This window comes from Sus scrofa, unplaced genomic scaffold, assembly GCF_000003025.6.
Source record: "Sus scrofa isolate TJ Tabasco breed Duroc unplaced genomic scaffold, Sscrofa11.1 Contig77, whole genome shotgun sequence".
NCBI classification, from domain to species: Eukaryota; Metazoa; Chordata; class Mammalia; order Artiodactyla; family Suidae; genus Sus; species Sus scrofa.
In genome coordinates, this window is record NW_018085307.1 from 17,394 (window position 1) to 43,719 (window position 26,326).

At 41.3% G+C, this 26,326-nt stretch overlaps 2 protein-coding genes and 1 pseudogene across 2 annotated transcripts; all 3 read right to left on the reverse strand.

The window, feature by feature from the left end:
• Positions 1-4,328: 4,328 nt before the first annotated feature.
• On the reverse strand, positions 4,329-5,267 carry LOC100523422 (olfactory receptor 5AN1-like). Its single transcript, XM_021082387.1, has one exon. It carries the CDS (start codon positions 5,265-5,267, stop codon positions 4,329-4,331), a length of 939 nt encoding a protein of 312 aa, XP_020938046.1.
• Positions 5,268-14,000: 8,733 nt separating this feature from the next.
• Positions 14,001-14,939, reverse strand: LOC110259085 (olfactory receptor 5AN1-like). Its single transcript, XM_021082388.1, has one exon. It carries the CDS (start codon positions 14,937-14,939, stop codon positions 14,001-14,003), a length of 939 nt encoding a protein of 312 aa, XP_020938047.1.
• Positions 14,940-22,163: 7,224 nt separating this feature from the next.
• Positions 22,164-23,101, reverse strand: LOC110259086 (annotated as a pseudogene).
• Between the last annotated feature and the right edge of the window lie 3,225 nt (positions 23,102-26,326).

A 26,326-nucleotide genomic window follows, 5' to 3' on the forward strand; every position in this document is an offset into this window, starting at 1 on the left:
ATATTCCCTCTCTGGGTTCACCCTCATTCTGGGGAGAAACACAGAACAAACAAATGTCACCACCGGGTCTAGATTATGCTGCATCAGTGTATTTCAGAGACAAGTTTCCTACAATCCTGGGACTTTTTGTCATGTGTTCCTCCTTTAGGGTTATAAGTGTAATATTGAACAGACTTCATCGTGGAGGCACAAAGAAAGCATCAAAGTTCTAAATGTTGTAGTTTTGCTACATCCAAAAAAATCAGAATACACATTCTTCCCAACTGCACATGGAACATTCTCAAGAATCGACCACATATTGGGACACAAAGCTAACCTCAACAAATTTAGGAGCATAGAAATTATTTCAACTATCTTCTCTGACCACAATGCCATGAAACTAGAAATCAACCACAGGAAAAGAAATGAGAAAAAAACCTACTATGTGGAGACTAAACAACATGCTACTAAAAAAACCAATGGGTTAATGAGGAAATCAAGAAGGAAATTTAAAAATACCTTGAGACAAATGATAATGAAGACACAGCCTCTCAAAATCTATGGGATGCTGCAAAAGCAGTGCTCAGAGGGAAATTTATAGCAATACAGGCCTTTCTCAAAAAAGAAGAAAGATCCCAAACTGACAACGTAACCCTTCACCTATACGAATTAGAAAAAGAAGAACAAAAAAGACCTAAAGTCAGCAGAAGGAAGGAAATTATAAACATCAAAGAAGAAATCAATAAAATAGAGATTCAAAAACAATAGAGAAAATTAATAAAACCAAGAGCTGGTTCTTTGAAAAGGTAAACAAAATTGACAAACCCCTAGCCAGACTCACTAAAAAGAGGAGAGAAAGAACCCAAATAACCAAAATTAGAGATGAAAAAGGAGAAATCACAACAGATACTGCAGAAATACAAAAAACCATAAGAGAATACTATGAACAACTATATGGCAACAAATTTGACAATCTGGAAGAAATGGACAATTTTCTAGAATCTTACAACCTGCCAGAACTGAATCACAAAGGAACAGACCGATCACTACAAATGAAATTGAAGATGTCATAAAAACACTCCCTACAAATAAAACTCCAGGACCTGATGGCCTCACAAGAGAAGTCTACCAAACATATAAAGAGGATCTGGTGCCCATCTGCCTTAAACTTTTTCAAAAGTTTGAAGAAGAAGGAACACTGCCAAAGACATTCTATGATGCCACCATCACCCTCATTCCAAAACCAGGCAAAGGTACCACCAAAAAAGAAAACTATTGGCCAATATCTTTGATGAATATAGATGCAAAAATTCTCAACAAAATCTTAGCCAACAGAATCCAACAACGTATCAAAAAGATCATACACCATGGCCAGGTAGAGTTCATCCCAGGTTCACAAGGATGGTTCAACATACAAAAATCAAGCAATGTCACACACCACATTAACAAAAGAAAAGTCAAAAACCATATGATCATCTCAATAGATGCAGAAAAAGCATTTGACAAAGTCCAGCATCCATACATGATCAAGACCCTCGCCAAGTGGGTATAGAGGGAACATTCCTGAACATAATCAAAGCCATTTATGACAAACCCACAGCAAATATAATACTCAATGGAGCAAAACTGAAAGCCTTCTCACTCAAATCTGGAACAATATAGGGATGCCCACTCTCACCACTGCTCTTCAACATAGTTTTGGAAGACCTAGCCATAGCAATTAGACAAACAAAAGAAATAAAAGGCATCCAATATAGGAAGACAAGAGATAAAACTGTCACTGTATGCAGACGTCATGATATTATACCTAGAAAACCCTAAGGACTCAACCCAAAAATTGCTTGAACCGATTAATAAATTCAGCAAGGTAGCAGGATATAAGATGAACATTCAGAAATCAGTCGCATTTCTGTATACCAACAATGAAATTTTAGAAAAGGAATACAGAAAGACAATACCTTTTAAAAATGCACCTCAAAAAATCAAACACCTCGGAATACACCTGACCAAGGAGGTAAAGGACTTATATGCCAAGAACTAAAAAATGTTAATCAAAGAAATCAAAGAAGACGTAAAGAAATGGAAAGATATTCCATGTTCCTGGATTGGAAAAATCAACATTGTAAAAATGGCCATACTTCCCAAAGCAATCTACAGATTCAATGAAATCCCTATCAAATTACCCACAACACTTTCCACAAAACTAGAACAAACAATCAAAAAATTTATATGGAACAACAAAAGACCCAGAATTGCCAAAGCAATACTGAGAAACAAAAAACAAGCAGGAGGCATAACTCTCCCAGACTTCAAGAAATATTACAAAGCCACAGACATCAAAACAGTGTGGTACTGGTACCAAAACAGACAGACAGACCAATGGAATAGAATAGAGAATCCAGAAATAAACCCTGACACCTATGATCAATTAATCTTTGACAAAGGGGGCAAGAACATAAAATGGGAAAAAGAAAGTCTACTCAGCAAGCATTGCTGGGAAACCTGGACAGCTGCATGCAAAGCAATGAAACTAGAACACACCCTCACACCATAAACAAAAATAAACTCCAAATGGCTGAAAGACTTAAATATACGACAGGACACCATCAAACTACTAGAAGAAAACATAGGCAAAACACTCTCTGACATCAACATCATGAATGTTTTCTCAGGTCAGCCTCCCAAAGCAACAGAAATTAGAGCAAAAATAAACCCATGGGACCTCATCAAACTGAAAAGCTTTTGCACAGCAAAGGAAACCAAAAAGAAAACAAAAAGACAACTTACAGAATGGGAGAAAATAGTTTCAAATGAGGCAACCGACAAGGGCTTAATCTCTAGAATATATAAGCAACTTATACAACACAACAGCAAAAAAACCAACCAATCAATGGAAAAATGGGCAAAAGACCTGAATAGACTGTTCTCCAAGGAAGATATACAGATGGCCAGCAAACACATGAAAAAATGCTCAATATCGCTGATTATAAGAGAAATGCAAATCAAAACTACCATGAGATACCACCTCACACCAGTCAGAATGGCCATCATTCAGAAGTCCACAAATAACAAGTGCTGGAGGGGCTGTGGAGAAAAGGGAACCCTCCTGCACTGCTGGTGGGAATGTACACTGGTACAGCCACTATGGAGAACAGTTTGGAGAGACCTTAGAAATCTATACATAGAACTTCCATATGACCCTGCAATCCCACTCTTGGGTATATATCCAGACAAAACTCTACTTAAAAAAGACACATGCACCGCATGTTCATTGCAGCACTATTCACAATAGCCAGGACATGGAAACAATCCAAATGTCCATCGACAGATGATTGGATTTGGAAGATGTGGTATATATACACAATGGAATACTACTCAGCCATAAAAAGAATGACATAATGCCATTTGTAGCAACATGGATGGAACTAGAGACTCTCATACTGAGTGAAATCAGCCACAAAGACACAGACAAATACCATATGATATCACTTATAACTGGAATCTAACATACAGCACAAATGAACGACTCCACGGAAAAGAAAATCATGGACTTGGAAAATAGACTTGTGGCTGCCCAACAAGAGAGGGAGGGAGTGGGAGGGATCGGGAGCTTGGGCTTATCAGATACAACTTAGAATAGATTTACAAGGAGATTCTTCTAAGTAGCATTGAGAACTATGTCTAGATACTCTTATTGCAACAGAACAAATGGTCAGGAAAAAAGGTATACATGTAAGAGCAACCTAATGCCCATGCTGTACAGTGGGAAGAAAGAAAGAAAGAAAGAAAGAAAGAAAGAAAGAAAGAAAGAAAGAAAGAAAGAAAGAAAGAAAGAAAGAAAGAAAGAAAGAAAGAAAGAAAGAAAGAAAGAAAGAAAGAAAAAGAAAGAAAGAAAGAAAGAAAGAAAGAAAGAAAGAAAGAAAGAAAGAAAGAAAGAAAGAAAGAAAGAAAGAAAGAAAGAAAGAAAGAAAGAAAAAAAGAAAGGAAGGAAGGAAGGAAGGAAGGAAGGAAGGAAGGAAGGAAGAAAGAAAGAAAGGAAGGAAGGAAGGAAGGAAGGAAGGAAGGAAGGAAGGAAGGAAATAAAGTTTCACGAACACTTGCTGATAGATGAATAAAAGTTGAAGACACACCACAAATAGAATGAAAATAATGGGCCACATGGACTTAGAGAATCATGGATTCTGTGGTGGGATTCAGCTGTTGGTCCATTTTGACATATTATCTGAGTCAAATTTAACCTTTACTGTGCAAGGGAGCATGAATATAGTTATTCTCCATTCATGTGAATATTATTGTGTGGTAAAGTGGTTCTAGCAGGACAAACCTGTCAGACATCACAATCTGTTACCTCAGCAACACTCTTTCCTCTTTTTCAGTCGCTTCCAGGCATCTTTGATGTCTTTGTTCCTCAGACTGTATATCAAAGGGTTCAGCATGGGAATCACCACAGTGTAGAAGACTGAGGCAAATCTGTCAAAGCTGGAGGAACCACCAGAGCTGGAACTCAAATAGACAAACATACTTGAGGTGTAGAAGAGGGTAACTGCTGTCATGTGAGAAGCACAGGTGTTGAAAGCCTTGGACCAGCCTTTTGCGGAAGTGATCTTCATGATGGAGATGACAATGTAGACATAGGACATCATGATAACCAGGGCATTTATTATCCCAAAGATCAGTGCTAAAATAGCAGCCAAGAGTCGTACAAAGAACGTGTCAGTGCAGGAAAGAACTAACAGCAGGGGCATGTCACAGAAGAAGTGGTGGATGACATTGGGCCCACAGAAGTGGAGCTGAAGCATGGCACACACTTGGGACAGAGAAGCAGAGAGTCCAGCCATATAGGACCCCAGCACCATCCGACCACAGAGAGAGGGTGACATGATGGATGAATAGAGGAGTGGGTTACAAATGGCAGCATAGCGGTCATAAGCCATGACTGTCATGAGACAACACTCGCTCAGTCCCATGGTTGAAAACACAAAGTATTGAATGGCACAACCCACAACGGTGATAGTTGGCTTTGCCTGGAAGAAGTCGTAGAGCATCTTGGGGGCTGTAGAGCTCACATAGCAGATGTCTATAAAGGACAGATTACTGAGGAAGAAGTACATGGGTATGTGGAGGTGGGAATCCATCCCTATCAGGACAATGAGACACAGATTCCAAGTCAATGTCAAAATATATATCAGCAGGAACACCACAAAGAGGGCTGGTCTGATGTGGGGAAAATCTGAGAATCCCAAGAGGACAAAATCGGTGTTATCTGTAATATTGTCTCCCCCGGTCATTGGCTTTGTACTCCTGAAGTCAGAAAAGAGACAGGAGAATGCATTGCTGACTCAGGTGAAATGGTAGTGTTACAATGCTAATGCATGCCACATTTTTCCTCCACTGAACCCTGGAAAAGGGAAAGTGCTTCACGGTCTTGGGGTAATATCTCAGCTTTTCATCTTGAATTGTCAGCAAGAACCTTCTCAGTGCTTCAGGTTCTCAGTTATGTCATGCGGTCTCATGATAATTTATAAAGATAGTTTAAAGTTTGACTGAAAAGTTTTAAGAAAGCAATATCAATTCTGTGATTATTACATAAAAGGCTGTATCACTGATTAAAATTACAGGTTGAAAAAAGGAATGTGCCTATATCATGACTGAGTCACTTTGCTGTACAGCAGAAATTCGCACAACATAATTAATCAACCCTATGTTAAAAGTAAAAAAATAAAAGAACAGGTTTTTTAATGAAAATTCAAGGTATATCTGCTGCTTTAAAACACTGTTTCTTAAATAGCATCATTGCAGAATAATTTGAAAGAGCTCTTCCCTCCCAAATAACCATCTAGATATAGTCTTATATTCTCTTCTTTTACTCATAAGAAAAATTACTCTGTTTATACTAACTTCTCAAGATTCTTGCAAATATATTCAATCAAACAGCTTCTATGTGGCTTAGGAAATTACACCATGATTTAGAATCCTGATAATATTTTGAGGGACAAAGTCTGTCTGCCCCATTAAGTTACGAAACAGTCCTCTTAGGGAAGACTTCATACAAAATATCCCAAAGGGAAGCCAGTATGACTCACTACTGGCCCCAACTTTTGTCCTAATTGCAGGAATTTTTCATTTTAGGAAGCAGCATCAAACTCTGGTTAAGGGTTAAGCATTTAGGTTTTTAGTTCAGAGTGTCATAATCAATACAGCAACATAGATTTCTCCTGACTTCAGTCCAACTCACCAGAAAATTAAAAAAAAAAATAGTAACTATTCATAGGCAAGATACCAATGTTAAAATTCTAAAACAAAGGATGAAGGTAGAGCATCCCCCCTGGGCCACAGAGACCATGAAGGACCACATGAAAAGAATAGAAGAGCAGCTACACTCTGACCTCACTGCCCCTCCCCTCTGCTGCTTCAGCACCCCACCACAATGGCCCCTCGGTGCCCATGGTTTTCCACCACATTGGACAGCACAGAAGAAGCAGATAAATTGCTAGACACATACAACCTAGAAAAACTGAGTCAGAAAAACAGAATAGACAGTCTGAACAGAACAATAACTAGCAAGGAGACTGAATTAGTAATCAGAAATCTACCAACAAAAAAATTCCAGGAACAGATGGCTTCATGGTAAATTGAATCAAAAATTTAAAGAAGAATTAATGCCAATCCTTTTCAAACTCTTCCAAAAAAACTGAAGAGAAAGGAGCCTTTCAAAAGGCATTTTACAGAGCCAATATTACCTTGACGGCAAAGCAAGCTAAGGACACTACCAGGGAAGAAAACTACAGGTCGTTATACTTGGCTACTGGAGATTTTTAAAGTCTCAACAAAATACTAGCAAACAAAATTCAGCACCACATGCAAAGGATCATACAATGACCAGGTAGGGTTCGTTCTTGGGATGCAAGAATGGGTCAACATACATAAAGCAATAAATGTGACACATTACATCAACAGAATGAAATGTAAAAAATCATAAAATCCTCTCAATAAATGCACTAAAAGCTTTGGACAAATTCAACTTGCAATCATGATCAAAACTCTCAACAAGTGGGGTAGGAGGAATTTACCTCAGCCTAGTAAAGGCCGGGAGAACATGCCTGCATCTAACATCACACTCAGTGGTAAATGATTGAAAGCTTTTCTCCTAAGACCAGAAATAAGACAAGGGTGACCATGTACACATTCCTACACAACATTGTACTAGAAGTCCAAGCCAGGCCAATCCAGCAAGAAGGAAGGAAGGAAGGAAGGAAGGAAGGAAGGAAAGAAGGAAGGAAGGAAGGAAGGAAGGAAGGAAGGAAGGAAGGAAGGAAGGAAGGAAGGAAGGAAGGAAGGAAGGGATAGATGGCATCAGAATTGAAATTTCTCCTGCTTGCAGATGATATGATTTTTTAATATAGACAGTCTTAAAGACTCCACTCAAAACCTGTCAGATTAAACAATCCAAATATTGTCATGGAATCACAAATACCCTAAACAGACTAAATAATCCTGAGAAAGAGAACACAGCTGGAGGCATTAAGCTTCCTGACTTCTACCTCCTGGCTCTGTGACCCTTAGCAAGTTATTCACATTTCTGTGCCTTCGTTGCCTCATTTATCAATAGGCGTAATAGGATTTACCACCTCTGAGTTCCTGCTGAGACTCAGTGATAACACACCCATGAGGATGTGGGTATCCACGAGGATGTGGGTTCGATCCTTGGCCCTTCTCAGTGGTTAAGGATCCTGTGTTGCCAAGAGCTGCAGTGTATGTCACAGACATGCCATTGCTGTGGTGTAGGCTGACATCTGCAGCTCCAATGCCCTAGACCAGGATGTTCCATATGCCACAGCTGCATTCCTAAAAAACAAAGATTTACCACCACATGGGGGGTGGTGTTTCAGGGACTCAATGACCTAAAGAGCTTATCCAAACCTTTTCCAAATCGGACCTACTAAGGACATGGTCACTTGTGAGGTCGTGCGGAACAAAAAATCAGGTCAGGAAAACCATAAAAGTTGCTGGATGAAGACTAACAATGTTAAGCAAAAGAAGATTAAATGGGACACTCAGACCAACACTCCCTGAGCTCGGACGGGGGCATCTCTGATACCTCTGACACCCACCTTAGAGTCTCTAGACACCCACGTTCTCCAAAGATAATTTCTTTAAGAGGTCAATGAAATTCTACATATTTGTTCATATCTTTATCAGCAACCTGCATGGCTTAGCTGTACAGAAATTATGAATCAAAGCTGTATGTTTAAATGGAAATCAGATGAATGATTAGTACATAAAAACAGATCTGCAACAAAACATATTGAATTATAAGTGTCCTTGGGTTGAATAAAGATGAACAGTGTAAATAAGCATGATTTGGTTTATTCTCCTGAAATTCATAAATTCTTAATCTTAACATTCAGTTAGCTTTTACCATACATTAAGCTATACAGACATGTCCTTCGATTCTAAATGATGACTTACCCCCAATTCACAGGTGGAGAACAGAAGGCTGCAGAGGTCAAGATTACATCCCCAAGACATGGCAGAACCAGAAGTCAACAGGTGTCCCTCACTCCAGAGTGACACCTGACATTTCAGGTCACAGATTCATATTTTCCAGACAGAAAACTCCAGGAAGAGCCCGAAGTGGAGGGTGTGGACATAAGGGAGAAGGGATAGTGGAAGAAGGAGAAAGAGACTGAGGATGACAAACCTGGCTCCATGAAGGTCCAGCTGGAAGAATCACATGGCTATAGAGATAGCACAGAATCCACTATCTCTATGAATCTTGCCCTCTCACCTTGACTCGGGGCCCAGGAAGGCAGAGTTCTTGACAAAGGGTAAAATTGTGGATGTCTTTTGCAAACAGATTTTCCAGGTGGGCCTGCTGCACTTCAGTATGGAGACTTTTGACCATGGACTTGGCTGTCCACTCAGCCAGAGAGATGCCCACATGAGAGCCTCTTCTATGTGTCATCAAGGGCAGAGTGAAAGGAAAAAAACAGTTGGGCAAGAACGCTCTCCAGGTACTTGCTCTCTGGAGTCAGGGTTGTCATGGAGATTTTGTCCCTTCTAATTTCATGTCCCACTTTGCCATGTCCCTCCTGATTGAGTTCCCCACTCCCCTGTGGTCCTATCAAGATCTGATAATTAGAGCTTTTCCTTTAACACCCTGGGAGTCATTTGAGCTGGAAGGGACATAGTGATGACTTAGGCCAATACCTTCAATTTCCAGGTGGAGACCTGAAGCCAGTGGAGTTAAGAGACTTGCCCAAGATGAAACAGCTAGCTGGTGATAGTGTGAATATACTAAATCAGATATGTGGACACACCCTGCTTACACGGCACCTTCATTTTATATATATTCATACACATATCTCCTTTTTTAATGTTCTATTGATTTTTAATTTTTCCCATTATACTTGGTTTACAGTGTTCTGTCAAGTTCCTACTGTACAGCAAATTGAACCAATCTCACACACACGCTAATATATTTTCTTTTTCTCACATTTTCTTCCATCATGTTCCATCACAGGTGACTAATATAGTTTCCTATGCTATGCAGCAGGATCATATTGCTTCTCCTCTCCAAATGCAGTAGTTTGCATCTATGAACCCCAAGCTCCCAGTCCATCCCACTCCCTTCCCTTCCCCCTTGACAACCACAAGTCTGTTCTCCAAGCCCATGAGTTTCTTTTCTGTGGAAAGATTCATTTGTGTCGTATATGAGATCCCAGATATAAGCGATATCATATGGTAATTTTCTTGCTCTTTCTGACTTGCTTCACTTAGGATGAGAGTCTCTTGTTCCATCCATGGTGCTGCAAGTGGCACTATTTTGGTCTTTTTATGGCTGAGTAGTGTTCCATTGCCATACACGTATCTTCTTAAATACCTGACCTAAATCAATCATCACTGCAGCCACGAGGCAAACATGGCGTTACTTCCTATGCTATGTGAACAAATCAAGGCAATAAGGACTACAGTGAAACTATTCATGAGAAGGCCACAATTTATTGTGCTTACATCCATGTGCTTTTGTGTCAGAAAAACTGGATTGAATAGTATCTCTTCCACTTGAGGATTCTGAGCTTGACCAAATGCACTTCTCTAAACCTTGGTATGGTCACCTATAAAATAGCACCGATAATGGGGTTGAATTTCAGATCCCTTTTTAGGCTATTGTCAGAATATGCAGTCCACGCCTTGCCTTCTATTAATACCAAGTGTAATTTATGTGTTCTGAATTGGAGTTCAATCCAACATATTCTGCAGCATTACTAATTCTCCATTAAAAATGTCTAAGATCATTCCAAAAATTGTCATTTTGGGGGGTCCTTTTTAAATTGGGCTCAGGTACCCCGCCATTACTATGGATATTGAGATGTTTCAGGAAGGTCTCATTCTTGATTGGATCAACCTCAGCTAAACTTACTGCCAGGGAGAAACAAGTGTGTGTGGACAATGAGTGAATTACATGATTTAACTCCGGCTAATAGGCTGGTACTTACATGTTCTTCTGATAAAAACTATAATACTTTCATCTGTTAAACGGAAAAGATTCTTAAAATAGTGTTGCAGATATCAGACCAAAACATAGAAGTGGTGCTTCACAGGCAAGCCATAGAGGATATGTTTCTGGTAAGTTCGAAAAAAACATTTAGTTCCACAAATCACATTTTGTGAAATTGAAGACGAGCTGTTGCTACACGAAGAAGAATATGGCAGACTTCAATATGCCTAAAAGTTCTATCTGTAAAAGGCATAATTTGAACCTGCCAACCCCGTATGTTAATAGAAAGAAGTCACATCTTTCCAATGTAACTCTATGAAATACAAAATGTAGTATAAATACCAATACGATATGTATGAAATCTAGTCCATAATATCCTATCTGAAAAAAAAGAAAGCTCTCTTTAAAACTCTTTTTTTAACTCTCTTGATTGATATCTGAGATTCCACGGTAACTGCATGTCAGGTGGCTCTATTCCTCCTGGTCAGACTTAAGTCCTGGATCCTCTGAGGGATGCAGATCACTGGACTTCAGGCCCAACCCCACGAGACACACCACAAGAGCCTTTATTTCCGAGGGCTTGCCTGGTCTCTGGGAAGCTACCAGAGAGCATGCTCCAACCGGTCCAACGTATGCCCAAGAATTGATGACTTTGACGTCTTTCTAACCCTCTGAACATTTCCCCTAACCTCAACCTTGAAGGTTGAGACATGTGGCGATGAGGTTAAAGGGTATAAACTTGCAATTAGAAGATGAATAAGTTCTGGAGGTCTAATGCATAGCATAGGAGTTATCACAAACTAGATGGTGTTATAAAAACACGGCAGAGGATTCTCTCCAAACTGAAGCACTCGGAGCCTGTTAGAAACAGATTTCTGATGTTGCCAAAATCGGATCTGGCTCCCCGCTGCAGGGATAGCTGCTCTTTCTGATGTTGTTGTTGTTGTCTATTCTAGGGCCACACCGTGGCATGTAGAGGTTCCCAGGCTAGGGGTCTAATAGGAGCTGTAGTCGCCGGCCTACACCACAGCCCCAGCAACGGCAGATCCGAGCCGTGGCAACGCCAGACCCTTAACCCACTCAGCAAGGCCAGGGATTGAACCCCCAACCTCATGGTTCCTAGTCAAATTCATTAACCGCTGAGCCACGATGGGAACACCAAGGGTACCTGCTTTTAATCAGAATGCCAGCCATCTTAGGGAGATGGTGATTTGGGTGTGTCCAAAAACCAGATCTGTAGACTCTGCTTGGCCATGAAAGGTTTTAAAGGGAAAAAGGGAAGTAATCTCAGTTAATCCTTCAGATACGGAATCAGACTCCTTTGGTTCAGGGGAGGGCCACACATGTGGCACGTGGACGTTCCCTGGCCATGGATTGAACCCTCACCACAGCAGCAACCCAAGCCACTGCAGTGACAACACTGGATCCTTAACCTGCTGCACCACAAGGGAACTCCAGAGACCAGACTCCTCACCATCTCCCACTGCATGCATCTCCTGACCTTCAGGCTTGTCAACATCTTGTGATCTTTCCTTAGATGTGATCTCGTTCGCACAGCTGATTCGTGAGATTGCTGCAGTGTGGAAGCTAAGGAAGAGATCTGATCATCTTCTAAGTTCTTCTTCTTCAGTTCTACCTCTTTGATCTATGGAAAGAAACTACAGGCTAGGCAAGGTATTGCTTGATCAAAAGATGTGAAAGGTGTGCTTGGGCCTGAGATGAGTAGAACGGGAAGGGGCCTGCTTTAAGGTTACTTATAATACATCTCTGCTACAAGGATGAAACAAAGGGGCTTCCTGCTGAGGGCCGCTTCCTGCAAAGAAGCAGGAAGAGCTTCTTACACACACACTCACACACACACACACACACACACACATTCTCACACATTGTTAAAGAGCAATGCTTAAGAAGATGTACCTATACCTGGGTGGGGGTGAGGTGGGCACACGACTTTCATTCCCATTGCACTATTTCTTTGGCAGGTACTAACCCCTCACACACTCTCCCAGGTGTTCAACAATTCCTCTTCTCTCAACTGTGTCCCCGTGCAAACTCATGGAGAATTTGAAAAAGGCTTCAACTGTCTCTCCAGTTACAGTTGCTCAACAGAATGATTCATGTGACCTTGAAACTGAGACCCCCAAACAACTCTAAGAATCCAATGGCTCTCAAAGGGTAATATGTAAGCTAATAATATGCTTGAATCAGTGGGTCAAAGTTGGGAAATCTGGAAACTCAGCAGTCAGGAACACACCTTACTCTGTTTCTTAACCAAACAGCAAGGACCACAAATTTACATCCTCTTTCTGAAGACAAAAATTGGCGAGCCTTGACAACACTGCTGAGCCCACAGTCTGTTTCCTCTCCTACCCCTTCAGGTTACCTGGAAAGCATCAGCATTCCAATATCTCTAACCATTCTACTCAAGCCATTATATAACGCCCATACCACTGTAAATTTCTAGGACATAAAACGTTGGCCACATTCTCTAGGAAGGAAAGTGCATTAGTTTTCCATCTTAGCTCTTTCTCTGCAACATGGACTATAAGTAAAGAACTCCATGTGGCCATGAATTCTCATGCAAATCTCATCACATGAAAAATGTTAATGTTTGAAGAGGCCAAAGCAATTTGGTAGGATGCTACTGTTGGGTATGTTCCCCAGCGGTAAATATTCCAAATTTAATGGGAGCGAGGCTTGAATCCCACAATATGAGAGATTACCAGGGACTGTGACATGGGTATTTGGATACCATCTCCAACAGAAATCCCCACTGGACACTAGAGGCAAAAAATTACACCGGCGAACTCATAAGTAAATACCCCTGAAGGGACTGCATATATCATTCCATTCCTCGTCATGATTCAGATCACCTCCTCCTCCTTCCTCAGACTGCAGCTGGTGGAGATTCGGAGGTGACCAGAAACTTAGCAGACAATAACCACTGAAAGAGCCCTTAACACAAATGTAGGCTATCTCAGAGGAACCTCCACCGGAGGCACGATCAGGCCAATTGAACACTTTGTTTCTGTCCAATGGTATACTCCCTCTCTGGGTTCATTCTCATTCTGGTCAGAAACACAGAATGAACATTGGTCACAGTCATATCTAGGTTATGCTGCATCACAGTATTTGGGAGAAAAGTCTTCTACAATCCTGGGACTTCTGTCACGTGGCTCTCTTTAAGGTCATATCTAAGATTGAACAGACGTCATCTTGGAGGTAAAAAAGAAGCAACAAAGTTCTAAATCGTAATGACTCATGAACACTTGCTGACAGATGAGTAAATGTTGAAGCCACACCACAAATAGAATGAAAATAATGGGCCTCAAGGACTGAAAGATGTTTTGATTGTGCACTGTGATTCCGCTGTGGGTCCATTTTGGTATATTATCTGTGTCAAATTCAACCTTTTTGTCCAAGGCAGTGTGAATTTTGATATTCTCCACTCATGTGAATATCATTGCATGGTAAAGTGATTCTAACAGGACAAACCTGTCAGACATCACAATCTGTTACCTCAGCAACACTCTTTCCTCTTTTTCAGTCTCTTCCAGGCATCTTTGATGTCTTTGTTCCTCAGACTGTATATCAAAGGGTTCAGCATGGGAATCACCACAGTGTAGAACACTGCAGCAAATCTGTCAAGGCCAGAGGACCCACCAGAGCTGGAACTCAAATTGACAAAGATACCTGAGGTGTAGAAGAGGGTAACTGCTGTCAAGTGAGAAGCACAGGTGTTGAAAGCCTTGGACCAGCCTTTTGCGGAAGTGATCTTCATGATGGAGATGACAATGTAGACATAGGACATCATGATAACCAGGGCATTTATTATCCCAAAGATCACTGTAAATATAGCAGTCAAGACTCGAACAAAGAACGTGTCAGAGCAGGAAAGACCTAACATCAAGGACATGTCACAGAAGAAGTGGTGGATGACATTAGGCCCACAGAAGTGGAGCTGAAGCACGGCACACACTTGGGACAGAGTAGCAGAGAGTCCAGCCATATAGGACCCCAGCACCATCCAACCACAGAGAGAGGGTGACATGATTGATGAATAGAGGAGTGGGTTACAAATGGCAGCATAGCGGTCATAAGCCATGACTGTCATGAGACAACACTCGCTCAGTCCCATGGTTGAAAACACAAAGTATTGAATGGCACAACCCACAACGGTGATAGTTGGCTTTGCCTGGAAGAAGTCGTGGAGCATCTTGGGGGCTGTAGAGCTCACATAGCAGATGTCTATAAAGGACAGATTACTGAGGAAGAAGTACATGGGTGTGTGGAGGTGGGAATCCATCCTTATCAGGACAATGAGACACAGATTCCAAGTCAGAGTCAAAATATATATCAGCAGGAACACCACAAAGAGGGCTGCTCTGATATGGGGAAAATCTGAGAATCCCAAGAGGACAAAAGCAGTGATATTCGTAGTATTGTCTCCCCTTGTCATTGGCTTTGTACTCCTGAAGTCAGAAAAGAGACAAGAGAATGCACTGCTGACTCAGGTGAAAGGGTAACTTTACAAAGCTAATGCATACCATGCATTCCCTCCATGGAGAACTGGAAAAGAAGAAAATGCTTCACGGTCTTCAGGTCAAGACTTCAGGTTTTTATCTTGAATTGTCAGCAAGAACCTTCTCAGTGCTTCGGGTTCTCCGTTATTTCATGAGGTCTCATGATCATTTATAACGAGATTATAAAGTTTGACAGAAAAGTTTTAAGAAAGCAATATGAATTCTGTGATTATTATATAAAAAACTATATCATTGATTAAAATTATAGGTTTCAAAAAAGAGTGTGTATATATATATATATACATACATACATATGACAGAGTCACTGTGCTGTACAGCAGAAATTGGCACATTATACCTCAAATATATGATAATATTAACTAATTAAGAGGTTTTTAATGACCTCTGATAATTCAGGGGATAACTGCTGCATTATAAAAGTACTCCATAAATAGCATCATTTCACAATAATTTTGAAAGAGCTCTTCCCTCCCAAATGACCATCTAGATATAGTCTTATATTCTCTTCTTTTACTCATAAGAAAAATTGCACTGTTCATTATAACTTACCAAGAGTTTTGAAAATATATTCAATCAAACAGCTCCTACGTGGCCTAGGAATTTACACCATGATTTAGAATCCTGATAATATTTTGGAGGGACACAGTCTGTCTGCCCCAATAAGTTATGAAGAACATCTTCTTAGGGAAGACTTCATACAAATTATCCCAAAGGGAAGCCAGTACAAATCACTATTGACCCCAACTTTTGTCCTAATGGCAGGAATTTTTCATTTTACGAAGCAGCATCAAACTCTGGTTAAGGGTTAAGCATTTAGGTTTTTAGTTCAGAGTGTCATAATCAATACAGCAACATAGATTTCTCCTGACGTCAGTCCAACTCACCAGAAAATTAAAAAAAAAAACTAGTAACTATTCATAGGCAAGATACCAATGTTAAAATTCTAAAACAAAGGATGAAGGTAGAGCATCCCCCCTGGGCCACAGAGTCCACGAAGGACCACATGAAAAGAATAGAGGAGCAGCTACACTCTGACCTCACTGCCCCTCCCCTCTGCTGCTTCAGGGCTCCACCAGAGTGGCCCCTCAGTGCCCAAGGTTTTCCATCACATTGCACAGCACAGAAGAAGCAGATACATTTCTAGACACATACAACCTAGGAAAACTGAATCAGAAAAAAAAAAAAAACAGAACAGAAAGTCTGAACAGAACAATAACTAGCAAGGAGACTGAATCAGTAATCAGAAACCTCCCCACAAAGAAAAGCCCTGGACAAGAAGGCTTCATCGTAAATTGCACCCAACATTTAAGGAAGAATTAATGCCAATCCTTTTCAAACTCTTCCCAAAAAACTGAAGAGAAAGGAACCTTTCCAAAGGCATTTTACAAAGTCAATATTACTTTGACGGCAAAGCAAGATAAGGACACTACCAGGGAAGAAAACTATGGGTCGTTATCCTTGGTTACTAGAGATTTTTAAAGTCTCAACGAAATACTAGCAAACAAAATTCAGCAGCACATACAAAGGATCATACCATGACCAGGTAGGGTTCGTTCTTGGGATGCAAGAATGGGTCAACATACGCAAAGCAATAAATGTGACACATTACATCAACAGAATGAAATATAAAAAATCATAAAATCCTCTCAATAAATGCACTAAAAGCTTTGGACAAATTCAACTTGCAATCATGATCAAAACTCTCAACAAGTGAGGTAGGAGGAATTTACCTCAACATAGTAAAGGCCGTGAGAACATGCCTGCATCTAACATCACACTCAGTGGTAAATGATTGAAAGCTTTTCTCCTAAGACCAGAAATAAGACAAGGGTGACCACTGTGCACATTCCTACACAACATTGTACTAGAAGTCCAAACCAGGCCAATCCAGCAAGAAGGAAGGAAGGAAGGAAGGAAGGAAGGAAGGAAGGAAGGAAAGAAGGGAGGAAGGGAGGGAGGGAGGGAGGGAGGGAGGAAGGAAGGAAGGAAGGAAGGAAGGAAGGAAGGAAGGAAGGAAGGAAGGGATCGATGGCATCAGAATTGAAATTTCTCCTGCTTGCAGATGATATGATTTTTTAATATAGACAGTCTTAAAGACTCCACTCAAAACCTATCAGATTAAACAATCCAAATATTGTCATGGAATCACAAATACCCTAAACAGACTAAATAATCCTGAGAAAGAGAACACAGCTGGAGGCATTAAGCTTCCTGACTTCTACCTCCTGGCTCTGTGACCCTTAGCAAGTTATTCACATTTCTGTGCCATCGTTGCCTCATTTATCAATAGGGCTAATAGGATTTACCACCTCGGAGTTCCTGTTGAGACTCAGTGATAACACACCCATGAGGATGTGGGTATCCATGAGGATGTGGGTTCGATCCTTGGCCCTTCTCAGTGGTTAAGGATCCTGTGTTGCCAAGAGCTGCAGTGTATGTCACAGACATGCCATTGCTGTGGTGTAGGCTGACAGCTGCAGCTCCAATGCCCTAGACCAGGATGTTCCATATGCCACAACTGCAGTCCTAAAAAATCAAAGATTTACTACCACATTAGGGGGTGGTGTTTCAGGGACTCAATGACCAAAAGACCTTAGCAAAACCTTTTCCAAATCGGACCTACTAAGGACATGGTCACTTGTGAGGTCATGCAGGGCACAAAATCAGCTCAAGAAAGCCAGGAATGTTGCTGGATGAAATAAACAATATTAGGTAAAAGAAGATTTAAAGGGACAGTTAGACCAACACTACCTGGGCTCAGAAGGGGGCTTCTCTGATATCTGTGTTACCCACGGTAGAGTTTCCAGACACCCACGTTCTCCAAAGGTAATTTCTTTAAGAGGTCAATGAAATTCTACATATTTGTTCATATTTTTATCAGCAACCTGTGTGTCTTAGCTGTACAGAAATTATGAATCAAAGCTGTATGTATAAATGGAAATCAGATGAATGATTAGTACATAAAAACAGATCTGCAACTAAACATTGAATTATAAGAGTCCTTGGGTTGAATAAAGATGAACAGTGTAAATAAGCATGATTTGGTTTATTCTCCTGAAATTCATAAATTCTTAATCTTAACATTCAGTTAGCTTTTACCATACATTAAGCTATACAGACATGTCCTTCGATTCTAAATGATGACTTACCCCCAATTCACAGGTGGAAAACAGAAGGCTGCAGAGGTCAAGATTACATCCCCAAGACATGGCAGAACCAGAAGTCAACAGGTGTCCCTCACTCCAGAGTGATACCTGACATTTCAGGTCACAGATTCATATTTTCCAGGAAAGTGGGAGACAGAAAACTCCAGGAAGAGCCCGAAGTGGAGGGTGTGGACATAAGGGAGAAGGGATAGTGGAAGAAGGAGAAAGAGACTGAGGACGACAAACCTGGCTCCATGAAGGTCCAGCTGGAAGAATCACATGGCTACAGAGAGAGCACAGAATCCACTATCTCTATGAATCTTGCCCTCTCACCTTGACTCAGGGCCCAGGAAGGCAGAGTTCTTGACAAAGGGTAAAATTGTGGATGTCTTTTGCAAAGAGATTTTCCAGGTGGGCATGCTGCACTTCAGTATGGAGACTTTGGACCATGGACTTGGCTGTCCACTCAGCCAGAGAGATGCCCATATGAGAGCCTCTTCTATGTGTCATCAAGGGCAGAGTGAACGGAAAAAAACAGTTGGGCAAGAACGCTCTCCAGGTACTTGCTCTCTGGAGTCAGGGTTGTCATGGAGATTTTGTCCCTTCTAATTTCATGTCCCACTTTGCCATGTCCCTCCTGATTCAGTTCCCCACTTCCCCTGTGGTCCTATCAAGGTCTCATAATTAGAGCTTTTCCTTTAACACCCTGAGAGTCATTTGAGCTGGAAGGGACATAGTGATCACCTAGGCCAATACCTTCAATTTCCAGGTGGAGACCTGAAGCCAGTGGAGTTAAGAGACTTGCCCAAGGTGAAACAGCTAGCTGGTGATAGTGTGAATATACTAAATCAGATATGTGGACACACCCTGCTTACAAAGCACCTTCATTTTAGATATATTCATACACATATCTCCTTTTTTTAATGTTTTATTGACTTTTGTTTTTTTCCCATTATACTTGGTTTACACTGTTCCGTCAAGTTCCTACTGTACAGCAAGTTGAACCAATCTCACACATGCTCATATATATATATATATATATATATATATATATATATATATATATATATATATTCTTTGTCTTTTTCTCACATTTTCTTCCATCATGTTCCATCACAGGTGACTAATATTGTTTCCTATGCTATACCGCAGGATCATATTCCTTGTCCTCTCCAAATGCAGGTGTTTGCATCTATGAACCCCAAGCTCCCAGTCCATCCCACTCTCTTCCCTTCCCCCTTGGCATCCACAAGTCTATTCTCCAAGCCCATGAGTTTCTTTTCTGTGGAAAGATTCATTTGTGTCGTATATGAGAACCCACATATAAGCGATATCATATGGTATTTGTCTTGCTCTTTCTGACTTGCTTCACTTAGGATGAGAGTCTCTCGTTCCATCCATGGTGCTGCAAGTGGCACTATTTTGGTCTTTTTACAGCTGAGTAGTGTTCCATTGCATGTGGAGGTTCCCAGGCTAGGGGTCTAATAGGAGCTGTAGTTGCCAGCCTACGCCACAGCCCCAGCAACGCCAGATCCGAGCCGTGGCAACGCCAGACCCTTAACCCACTCAGCAAGGCCAGGGATTGAACCCTCAACCTCATGGTTCCTAGTCAAATTCATTCACCGCTGAGCCACGATGGGAACTCCAAGGGTAGCTACTTTTAATCAGAATGCCATCCATCTTAGGGAGATGGTGATTTGGGTGTGTCCAAAACCCAGCTCTGTAGACTCTGCTTGGCCATGAAAGGTTTTAAAGGGAAAAAGGGAAGTAATCTCAGTTAATCCTTCAGATACGGAATCAGACTCCTTTGGTTCAGGGGAGGGCCACACATGTGGCACGTAGACGTTCCCTGGCCATGGATTGAACCCTCACCACAGCGGCGACCCAAGCCACTGTAGTGACAACACTGGATCCTTAATCTGCTGCACCACAAGGGAACTCCAGAGACCAGACTCCTCACCATCTCCCACTGCATGCATCTCCTGACCTTCAGGCTTGTCAACATCTTGTGATCTTTCCTTCGATGTGATCTCGTTCGCACAGCTGATTCGTGAGATTGCTGCAGTGTGGAAGCTAAGGAAGGGATCTGATCATCTTCTAAGTTCTTCTTCTTCAGTTCTACCTCTTTGATCTATGGAAAGAAACTACAGGCTAGGCAAGGTATTGCTTGATCAAAAGATGTGAAAGGTGTGCTTGGGCCTGAGATGAGTAGAACGGGAAGGGGCCTGCTTTAAGGTTACTTATAATACATCTCTGCTACAAGGATGAAACAAAGGGGCTTCCTGCTGAGGGCCGCTTCCTGCAAAGAGCTTCTTACACACACACACACACACACACACACACACACACACACATTCTCACACACTGTTAAAGAGCAATGCTTAAGAAGATGTACCTATACCTGGGTGGGGGTGAGGTGGGCACACGACTTTCATTCACATTGCACTATTTCTTTGGCAGGTACTAACCCCTCACACACTCTCCCAGGTGTTCAACAATTCCTCTTCTCTCAACTGTGTCCCCGTGCAAACTCATGGAGAATTTGAAAAAGGCTTCAACTGTCTCTCCAGTTACAGTTGCTCAACAGAATGATTCATGTGACCTTGAAACTGAGACCCCCAAACAACTCTAAGAATCCAATGGCTCTCAAAGGGTAATATGTAAGCTAATAATATGCTTGAATCAGTGGGTCAAAGTTGGGAAATCTGGAAACTCAGCAGTCAGGAACACACCTTACTCTGTTTCTTAACCAAACAGCAAGGACCACAAATTTACATCCTCTTTCTGAAGACAAAAATTGGCGAGCCTTGACAACACTGCTGAGCCCACAGTCTGTTTCCTCTCCTACCCCTTCAGGTTACCTGGAAAGTATCAGCATTCCAATATCTCTAACCATTCTACTCAAGCCATTATATAACGCCCATACCACCGTAAATTTCTAGGACATAAAACGTTGGCCACATTCTCTAGGAAGGAAAGTGCATTAGTTTTCCATCTTAGCTCTTCTCTGCAACATGGACTATAAGTAAAGAACTCCATGTGGCCATGAATTCTCACGCAAATCTCATCACATGAAAAGGTTAACGTTTGAAGAGGCCAAAGAAATTTGGTAGGATGCTCCTGTTGGGTATGTTCCCCAGCGGTAAATATTCCAAATTTAATGGGAGCGAGGCTTGAATCCCACAACATGAGAGATTACCAGGGACTGTGACATGGGTATTTGGATACCATCTCCAACAGAAATCCCCACTGGACACTAGATACAAAAAATTACTCCGGCGAACTCATAAGTAATACCCCTGAAGGGACTGCATATATCATTCCATTCCTCGTCATGATTCAGATCACCTCCTCCTCCTTCCTCAGACTGCAGCTGGTGGAGATTCGGAGGTGACCAGAGACTTAGCAGACAATAACCACTGAAAGAGCCTTAACACAAATGTAGGCTGTCTCAGAGGAACCTCCACCGGAGGCACGATCAGGCCAATTGAACACTTTGTTTCTGTCCAATGGTACACTCCCTCTCTGGGTTCATTCTCATTCTGGTCAGAAACACAGAATGAACATTGGTCACAGTCATGTCTAGGTTATGCTGCATCACAGTATTTGGAGGAAAGTCTTCTACAATCCTGGGACTTCTGTCACGTGGCTCTCTTTAAGGTCATATCTAAGATTGAACAGACGTCATCTTGGGGGTAAAAAGGAAGCAACAAAGTTCTAAATCGTAATGACTCATGAATACTTGCTGACAGATGAGTAAATGTTGAAGCCACACCACAAATAGAATGAAAATAATGGGCCTCAAGGACTGAAAGATGTTTTGATTGTGCACTGTGATTCCGCTGTGGGTCCATTTTGGTATATTATCTGTGTCAAATTCAAACTTTTTCTCCAAGGCAGTGTGAATTTTGATATTCTCCACTCATATGAATATCATTGCATGGTAAAGTGGTTCTAGCAGGACAAACCTGTCAGACATCACAATCTGTTACCTCAGCAACACTCTTTCCTCTTTTTCAGTCTCTTCCAGGCATCTTTGATGTCTTTGTTCCTCAGACTGTATATCAAAGGGTTCAACATAGGAATCACCACAGTGTAGAAGACTGCGGCAAATCTGTCAAGGCCAGAGGAACCACCAGAGCTGGAACTCAAATAGACAAAGATAATTGAGGTGTAGAAGAGGGTAACTGCTGTCAAGTGAGAAGCACAGGTGTTGAAAGCCTTGGACCAGCCTTTTGCGGAAGTGACCTTCGTGACAGAGATGACAATGTAGACATAGGACATCATGATAACCAGGGCATTTAGTATCCCAAAGATCACTGTTAATACAAGAGTCAAGAGTTGTAAGAAGAACGTGTCAGAGCAGGAAAGAACCAATAGCTGAGGCATGTCACAGAAGAAGTGGTGGATGACATTAGGCCCACAGAAGTGGAGCTGAAGCATGGCACACACTTGGACAGAGAAGCAGAGAGTCCAGCCATATAGGACCCCAGCACCATCCGACCACAGAGAGAGGGTGACATGATGGATGAATAGAGGAGTGGGTTACAAATGGCAGCATAGCGGTCATAAGCCATGACTGTCATGAGACAACACTCGCTCAGTCCCATGGTTGAACACACAAAGTATTGAATGGCACAACCCACAACGGTGATAGTTGGCTTTGCCTGGAAGAAGTCGTAGAGCATCTTGGGGGCTGTAGAGCTCACATAGCAGATGTCTATAAAGGACAGATTACTGAGGAAGAAGTACATGGGTGTGTGGAGGTGGGAATCCATCCTTATCAGGACAATGAGACACAGATTCCAAGTCAGAGTCAAAATATATATCAGCAGGAACACCACAAAGAGGGCTGCTCTGATGTGGGGAAAATCTGAGAATCCCAAGAGGACAAAATCGGTGATATTCGTAGTATTTTCTCCCCTGGTCATTGGCTTTGTACTCCTGAAGTCGGAAAAGAGACAAGAGAATGCACTGCTGACTCAGGTGAAATGGTAGTGTTACAATGCTAATGCATGCCACATTTTTCCTCCACTGAACACTGGAAAAGGAAAAGTGTTTCACGGTCTTGGGGTAATATCTCAGCTTTTCATCTTGAATTGTCAGCAAGAACCTTCTCAGTGCTTCAGGTTCTCAGTTATGTCATGAAGTCTCATGATAATTTATAAAGATATTTTAAAGTTTGACTGAAAAGTTTTAAGAAAGCAATATCAATTCTGTGATTATTACATAAAAGGCTGTATCACTGATTAAAATTACAGGTTGAAAAAAGGAATGTGCCTATATCATGACTGAGTCACTTTGCTGTACAGCAGAATTTCGCACAACATAATTAATCAACTCTATGTTAAAAGTAAAAAAATAAAAGAACAGGTTTTTTAATGAAAATTCAAGGTATATCTGCTGCTTTAAAACACTCTTTCTTAAATAGCATCATTGCAGAATAATTTGAAAGAGCTCTTCCCTCCCAAATGACCATCTAGATATAGTCTTATATTCTCTTCTTTTACTCATAAGAAAAATTACTCTGTTTATACTAACTTCTCAAGATTCTTGCAAATATATTCAATCAAACAGCTTCTACGTGGCCTAGGAAATTACACCATGATTTAGAATCCTGATAATATTTTGGAGGGACACAGTCTGTCTGCCCCATAAGTTAAGAAACAGTCCTCTTAGGGAAGACTTCATACAAAATATCCCAAAGAGAAGTGAGTATGACTCACTACTGGCCCCAACTTTTGTCCTAATGGCAGGAATTTTTCATTTTAGGAAGCAGCATCAAACTCTGGTTAAGGGTTAAGCATTTAGGTTTTTAGTTCAGAGTGTCATAATCAATATAGCAACATAGATTTCTCCTGACTTCTGTCCAACTCACCAGAAAATTTTAAAAAAACTAGTAACTATTCATAGGCAAGATACCAATGTTAAAATTCTAAAACAAAGGATGAAGGTAGAGCATCCCCCCTGGGCCACAGAGACCATGAAGGACCACATGAAAAGAATAGAGGAGCAGCTACACTCTGACCTCACTGCCCCTCCCCTCTGCTGCTTCAGGGCTCCACCAGAGTGGCCCCTCAGTGCCCAAGGTTTTCCATCACATTGGACAGCACAGAAGAAGCAGATACATTTCTAGACACATACAACCTAGGAAAACTGAATCAGAAAAACAGAATAGACAGTCTGAACAGAACAATAACTAGCAAGGAGACTGAATCAGTAATCAGAAACCTCCCCACAAAGAAAAGCCCTGGACAAGAAGGCTTCATCGTAAATTGCACCCAACATTTAAGGAAGAATTAATGCCAATCCTTTTCAAACTCTTCCCAAAAAACTGAAGAGAAAGGAACCTTTCCAAAGGCATTTTACAAAGCCAATATTACTTTGACGGCAAAGCAAGCTAAGGACACTACCAGGGAAGAAAACTACGGGTCGTTATCCTGGGTTACACAGATTTTTAAAGTCTCAACGAAATACTAGCAAACAAAATTCAGCAGCACATACAAAGGATCATACCATGACCAGGTAGGGTTCGTTCTTGGGATGCAAGAATGGGTCAACATACACAAAGCAATAAATGTGACACATTACATCAACAGAATGAAATATAGAAAATCATAAAATCCTCTCAATAAATGCACTAAAACTTTGGACAAATTCAACTTGCAATCATGATCAAAACTCTCAGCAGTGAGGTAGGAGGAATTTACCTCAACATAGTAAAGGCCGTGAGAACATGCCTGCATCTAACACCACACTCAGTGGTAAATGATTGAAAGCTTTTCTCCGAAGACAGGAGATAAGACAAGGGTGACCACTGTACACATTCCTACACAACATTGTACTAGAAGTCCAAGCCAGGCCAATCCGGCAAGAAGGAAGGAAGGAAGGAAGGAAGGAAGGAAGGAAGGAAGGAAGGAAGGAAGGAAGGAAGGAAGGGATAGATGGCATCAGAATTGAAATTTCTCCTGCTTGCAGATGATATGATTTTTTAATATAGACAGTCTTAAAGACTCCACTCAAAACCTGTCAGATTAAACAAGCCAAATATTGTCATGGAATCACAAATACCATAAACAGACTAAATAATCCTGAGAAAGAGAAACAGCTGGAGGCATTAAGCTTCCTGACTTCTACCTCCTGGCTCTGTGACCTTAGCAAGTTATTCACATTTCTGTGCCTTCGTTGCCTCATTTATCAATAGGCGTAATAGGATTTACCACCTCGGAGTTCCTGCTGAGACTCAGTGATAACACACCCATGAGGATGTGGGTATCCATGAGGATGTGGGTTCGATCCTTGGCCCTTCTCAGTGGCTAAGGATCCTGTGTTGCCAAGAGCTGCAGTGTATGTCACAGACATGCCATTGCTGTGGTGTAGGCTGACATCTGCAGCTCCAATGCCCTTGACCAGGATGTTCCATATGCCACAACTGCAGTCCTAAAAAAACAAAGATTTACTACCACACAGGGGGGTGGTGTTTCAGGGACTCAATGACCGAAAGACCTTAGCAAAACCTTTTCCAAATCGGACCTACTAAGGACATGGTCACTTGTGAGGTCGTGCAGGGCACAAAATCAGGTCAGAAAAACCATAAAAGTTGCTGGATGAAAACTAACAATGTTAAGCAAAAGAAGATTAAATGGGACACTTAGACCAACACTACCTGGGCTCGGACGGGGGTATCTCTGATATCTCTGACACCCACCTTAGAGTCTCCAGACACCCACGTTCTCTAAGGATGATTACTGTAAAGGGCCAATGGAATTATATATGATATTTGTTCATATCTTTATCAGCAACCTGCTTGACTTACCTGTACAGAAATTATGAATCACAGCTGTATGTTTAAATGAAAATCAGATTAATGATTAGTACATAAAAACAGATCTGCAACTAAACATATTGAATTATAAGTGTCCTTGGGTTGAATAAAGATGAACAGTGTAAATAAGCATGATTTGGTTTATTCTCCTGAAATTCAGTAAATTCTTTATCTTAACATTCAGTTAGCTTTTACCATACATTAAGCTATACAGACATGTCCTTCGATTCTAAATGATTTTACCCCCATTTTACAGGTGGAAAACAGAAGGCTGCGGAGGTCAAGATTAATTCCCCAAGACACTGCAGAACCAGACGTCAACATGTGAACC

Excerpts from the sequence above, each read along its gene's own strand:
- LOC100523422 (XM_021082387.1), bottom strand. The coding sequence starts at position 5,267 with ATGACCGGGGGAGACAATATTACAGATAACACCGATTTTGTCCTCTTG.
- LOC110259085 (XM_021082388.1), bottom strand. The coding sequence starts at position 14,939 with ATGACAAGGGGAGACAATACTACGAATATCACTGCTTTTGTCCTCTTG.